The sequence below is a fragment of the Blennius ocellaris genome, assembly GCF_963422515.1.
Source record: "Blennius ocellaris genome assembly, chromosome: 14".
In the NCBI taxonomy this organism is placed as follows: Eukaryota; Metazoa; Chordata; class Actinopteri; order Blenniiformes; family Blenniidae; genus Blennius; species Blennius ocellaris.
In genome coordinates, this window is record NC_137663.1 from 6182799 (window position 1) to 6188841 (window position 6043).

At 46.7% G+C, this 6043-nt stretch overlaps 1 protein-coding gene across 1 annotated transcript; it reads left to right on the top strand.

The window, feature by feature from the left end:
• The first annotated feature begins 535 nt into the window (after positions 1–535).
• Positions 536–5820, top strand: LOC308139793 (BPTF-associated chromatin complex component 1-like). Its single transcript, XM_080509326.1, has 6 exons — positions 536–818; positions 1797–1891; positions 2328–2429; positions 4547–4782; positions 4896–5000; positions 5118–5820. Exons 1-6 carry the CDS (start codon positions 798–800, stop codon positions 5180–5182), a joined length of 624 nt encoding a protein of 207 aa, XP_080365452.1. The 5' UTR covers positions 536–797; the 3' UTR covers positions 5183–5820.
• The last annotated feature ends 223 nt before the right edge of the window (positions 5821–6043 follow it).

Below are 6043 nucleotides of genomic sequence, written 5' to 3' on the forward strand. Positions count from 1 at the left end.
TCTTCCAATTTATAGAACCCGCCCACTATATCAGAACATGACCAATAGAGTGCGAGTTCTTACTTCAAAGCCTCACGGCTTCGCCCGGACCACTTCGGCAAGTATTGGAACGTGGCCACCAATCAAAACTTCGATCCAACATGTCCCGCCTTCAATCGCCTAAATTGGCCAATAAGCTTTCACTTGTAACCTTCGGTACTCGGCAGCGCCCAATCACATCACACCAACCAACCCCACCTTTTTTCTCTGAAACTGACCAATGGCGTGCGATTTCTTAGGTCGCCACTTCGGCTTAACTCGGTCCACTTCAGTCACCAAATCAAACGTCCATCTATCACGTCCCGCCTTCTCTTCCCTCATACGACCAATGAGCGTTCACGGTCTCACGTCGTGCGCGTTCGGAAAGCGTCGGTACGCTGCAGCGACAAATCAAATGTGTCCTACAGATAAGCCCCGCCTTTTTCCTCTGAAACTGACCAATAGGGTTTAACTTGTAAAGTCGCGGAGCATTCCATTTATACCATCAACCTTTGTTGTGAAACGTTTGTATATTTCTTCCCTTTAAATATGTAAATAAAACAATAAGTAAATTGGAGTTGACGCGTTTCTTCCACCGACTCTTAGTTTTTTTTTTTACATCTTTCTCCCGTGGAAACAGAATCCCGCTGAAATCAACCGGCGCGCCAACGTCACGGCAGCTAACCCCAGCTAGCTGCTAGCTGCGCGTTTGTTTATTTTTTTGCGTTTGAGGAAATCAATAACGTAAAAGAAAAACAAACTCACGTCGTTTTTCCGACATGACGTCAGCTTCCGCGAAGGTAAGAGCTGATCTGATGGCGCTTTGAACCCACATCGGAGCCTTAAACTCAACTTTTGTAGGGCAGGTCCCAGGGCAGGAGGCAGCGCTTCAGTAATCTGCACGTTCAATATTCCATTAAAATACCAGTCTAAAGTCAGTAAATATGCTCTACTGTCACGTCTCAGTACACACTGTACATTGGGGTTGGATTGGAAATAATGGCAATACTAATAATAGCAAGACGGAAATATTTGTTTATAATCCCAGATTAGATCCTTGTGGAACACAGTAATTAAGAGTATTTCAAGCTCAACACCCAGACCATGGCCAACAGCATTGCTTTTTTTCGCCTTATTTGACAAGTTTGACACTTGATTCATGTTTTTAAGTGTCTTGGTTTTAGTCCAGAGATTGATTATGAAAGGCGATTGCTGTTTGCTGTTGTGCAAATGTAATCTGACAGATGTGTGGAGGTAAATAATGAAGCCCTGTAAAATGTAAGGGGGTCGAAGGACAGAAGGAAATCCTTTATTTGTTATAGCTTATAACACTTTCTAAGAATTTAGAAACCCAGATTTTAAAATGGATTTTTCGATGAATATGTAGCAGATTGCATATAAGAAGTTTAATTTTAAAAGTATCAGAACCGTCGCCTCCTTTTTAACCAGATTACTACCCAAGTCAAACACTTTCACTGTAACCAATTTTGGGATTTCTGGTTTTAAATTTCACCACTGTAATCAGTTTAACTGCTGTCACTTGACCAGGTTTAGTGACTGAATTACTTTCATTTGAAACAGTCTAACCGCTTTCACAGTAACTGATTTAACCGGTATAGACAGTTATAACCATGTTCGCGGCTATAATCGCTTTAATCACTGTGACCAGTTTGACTATTGTCACCAGTTTGGACAAGAGTAAAACTAGCATGGCTAATTCCACCCGTGTAACCAGTGTGTCCTACATAACAACCACAGGTGTGTGCTGCCCCCTGCAGGTGGGGGAGATCTTCTCTGCAGCTGGAGCTGCTTTCTCCAAACTGGGCGAGCTGACGATGCAGCTCCACCCGGTGTCGGACTCCAGCCCTGCAGGGTGAGACACTGACCCCCCGTGGTCACACACCTGAGGCCTATACTACGAAGCTAGTCTCTCTTATCCAGGTAACGTCAGGGTTTAAACCCAGGCTTTTCCATACGCCGGCGCCGGTTCACTTCTGGACCGTGTGAATCACCGTGGGTTTGCGGCTTGTCAGAAGCCGCAAACCCCGCCCCCTTTTTATGCGACCGCGCACCGATCAAGACCGGAAAACGCTGGGTTTGAAGTACCGAGTTGCTCATTGGCTTCGTGTTGACGCTTATCGGGATCGCAACAGCCTGGGTAAGTTAACCCGAGCTGACGAAGATGCGCCCCGGGCGCGTCAATCCCGGCTTCGCGGTATAGGCCTCTGCCGTCACTGTGACGTAGACATGGACCACCAGTGTGAGGCCGTTGGTCTTTTGCTTCTCTCTGACGTCTGAGTGTCTCTCAGGGCGAAGTGGACAGAGACGGAGATCGAGATGTTGCGTCTCGCTGTGCGTCGCTTCGGAGACGACCTCAACAACATCAGCACGGTGATCAAAGAACGCACAGTGTGAGACATCGCAGCCGTCTGCAGCTCAGTGTTTGTGTTGACCCGTAGTTTAGAAGAAGTGTCCACTGTTTACAAGCTCTGAGCTGTTTGTTGTTTACCTACTACTTGTTGTTGTTTACGGGGGGGGGGGGGGGGGGTTCCAGGAAGCGGGTATATGCGAAACACTCAGTTTGTTAAATCTGAAATGATGGAAACTCTTGAGTTATGTGTTCCAAAAAGGGAGCTCCATTAAACTGAGTCCGTCACCATGGTAACAGACTCCGAACACAACCTGCTCGCCGGCATGTTGTGCCGAAGGAAGCCAGAGTTTCTACCTGACTCCTCCCACCCTGAAAGCAGCTGACGGATATCGATCGTCCAGTACTTCCAAACCCAGAAATAGTTTCAGATGATTTAACGTCTTGCAGTTCAAATTCGATTTTGTTTTTTGTTTATAACATTCTCCGTCCACACGTCACAACCTCCCACTACAGAACATACAAATGTGTTCCATGGTGTTGATCTACTCGGTGGGATATTAACAGTGATGACGAGTCCAAACATTTTGTTAGGGGCTTAAGTTGCCACTTGAAGTAGCGGCTGAATGCATAAAAAAAAAATAAAATTAAAAAAAAAAAAAAATATATATATATATATATAGCCTACCTCAGTTTAAATGCACAAATGTAAATCAAGGTGAGGTGCAATCATAGCAGATATGCTTATATAGCTTTTCATTCTGAAAGATGTTTTTATATTGCATTTTTAGCTGCTTCCAAGTCGCCTTCCTCCTGTTGGATTGCACCTAAGTTATATTCAGGTTTCCCCCTATTTCTTATTTCTACATGTTTGCTGCCGTCTTAAATTCAATGTTAAGTCAGTGGAGTGAAGCCTTCAAACTAATGTGTTCACTCACTCAGGCAGCAGCTTTGTCCCAGTTGTCTCCTCTGCTGCTGCAGCGCCGGGACCTTTACGGCAAAATAACTTGGTTTTGGGTCTGTTGCCATAGTGACCGGTGGTATCAGGCCTCCATCGATGAAGGCTTTTGATTTAGCTGGTTCAAGGTTCACATACTCAGAGTTGATTGAACTAATTCAGCTCTTCTGGAACTGGAAACTCAGTCAGTCGCCTCAGAGTTCAAGGAGACTCACGGTTTGTGTAACCTCCTTCCTGGAATCCCCACAAGCTGCCTGTTGTTGTGTGTTGTTTACCTGCTGCCTGTTGTTGTTTACCAACTGCCTGTTGTTGTGTGTTGTTTACCTGCTGCCTGTTGTTGTTTTCCTGCTGCCTGTTGTTGTGTGTTGTTTACCTGCTGCCTGTTGTGTGTTGTTTACCTGCTGCCTGTTGCTGTGTGTTGTTTACCTGCTGCCTGTTGTTGTGTGTTGTTTACCTGCTGCCTGTTGTGTGTTGTTTACCTGCTGCCTGTTGTTGTGTGTTGTTTACCTGCTGCCTGTTGTGTGTTGTTTACCTGCTGCCTGTTGTTGTGTGTTGTTTACCTGCTGCCTGTTGTTGTGTGTTGTTTACCTGCTGCCTGTTGTGTGTTGTTTACCTGCTGCCTGTTGTTGTTTACCTGCTGCCCGTTGCTGTGTGTTGTTTACCTGCTGCCTGTTGTTGTTTACCTGCTGCCTGTTGTGTGTTTACCTACTGCCTGTTGTTGTGTTTACCTGCTGTGTGTTGTGTGTTGTTTACCTGCTGCCTGTTGTTGTGTTTACCTGCTGCGTGTTGTGTGTTGTTTACCAACTGCCTGTTGTGTGTTGTTTACCTGCTGCCTGTTGTGTTTACCTGCTGCCTGTTGTTGTTTACCTGCTGCCTGTTGTTGTGTGTTTACCTGCTGCCTGTTGTTGTGTGTTTACCTGCTGCCTGTTGTGTGTTGTTTACCTGCTGCCTGTTGTTGTTTACCTGCTGCCTGTTGTGTGTTGTTTACCTGCTGCCTGTTGTGTGTTTGCCTACTGCCTGTTGTTGCGTGTTTACCTGCTGCCTCTTGTTTACTTGCTGCCTGTTGCATACCGACTGCGTGTTGCTGTTCATCTGCTGCTTCCTATCGTTGTTGACCTGCTTCCTGTTGTTGTTGACCTGCTGCCTGTTGTTGTTGACCTGCTTCCTGTTGTTGTTGACCTGCTGCCTGTCGTTGTGTGCAGGGCTCAGATTAAGAGCACGGTGAAGAGGAAGTTGTACGAGGACAGCCGGGTGCCCATCTCCTCCGAGTCGCCAAAGAAGACGGTGAAGAAAGCCGCCGCCGCCGCGGCCATGACGCCGGCCCCAGCCCCCGCCACTCCCGCCATGATCACCGTGCCGACCTCGCAGGTGGTCGTGGCGACGGGGATGCAGAACAGCCCTTCCATGGCCCCGCCCATCAAGAAACAGAAGGCGGCAGGTTAGGGGGGGGAAAAAAACCCAAAACGACCCAGAGCGCACTTCCTGTTTCATCACCCTGTGACATCACTCGTGTGCGTGTGTGTGTGTGTGTGTGTGCATGCGTGTTCCTAGACGTCACACTGAGCGCGCTCAACGACTCCGACGTGAACAGCGACCTGGTGGACATCGAGGGACTGGGAGACGCGTCGTCCAGTAAGAAGCTGAACTTCGACCAAGGTGAGCGAGGAGGACGCTCCTCCCTCTCTGTAACTTCATGTTTATTTTGACGGGAAGCGTGACGTTCTCCTCCTCCTCCTCCTCCTCCTCCTCCTCCTCCTCCTCCGTCGCCTGCAGACAGTCTCAACCTGGACTCCAGCCTCATCATGAACTCCAGCGACCTTCCTCTGCTCTCCCGCTGACCTCCGACCTCCACACACACACACACACTGCTCAGTTGACTGGAACTCGTCATGAAGACGGGACGATGTCGGGCTTTTCTTCTTCTTTTGTATTTTTTTTTCCCCACTTCACACATTTTGAGCTTTCGTTTAACTTCGCGATTGTTAAAACTTTGCCCGAAGTGGATAAATTGATACATTTCCTTCATCTAAAGCTGTCTTCTTGCTCCTAACAAGAGACTGTGTGATCCTCAGACAAAAGCTTCCTCTGTCCACTTTTAAATCTCGGCAGTCTTTTTAGTTTCCCGACTGGCGTTGACAGGAGGAGGAGCTGGTCTGGGTCTGCCTGCAGGAAACACCCAGGGAACGTTTCTTCATCACGGATGTCACAAACAAACCAAACGTCTGGTTGAAACGTACGTTGAATGGAGATTAAGTTTCCATCAGAACAACATTGTGTATGTTGGTGAAAGTGGGCGTGTCAGCAGAGTGTTGTCAGAGGAAGCCTGGAAGCTGAGTTTGTTTTTTTCCTTTCTACTTTTTACGTAACTTTTTTTAACGTTGCTGTTTGAGTCCGTCGTCTCGTAGCCCGAAGCCAAGAAATTGTGCTTTTCTTCTTGTTCAAAGTCGCAGGTTTGAGTTTAGTCATGATGTTTGTTTTTGACTGGTGTTTGAAAATAAAAACAAAAAAAACTTTTTAATGAAATAAGCAGTTTCTCCTGTTTGATGATTCGCTCCGTCGCCGAACCTGTTTTTAAACAAAACATATTTCATGTTTCTCGTCGATCACAAAACACAATAAACACTTGTATAGAGGAGCTACATGTAACATCAGATTATAGAGCATCTTCCTCCTCTAACATCAGATTATAGAGCATCTTC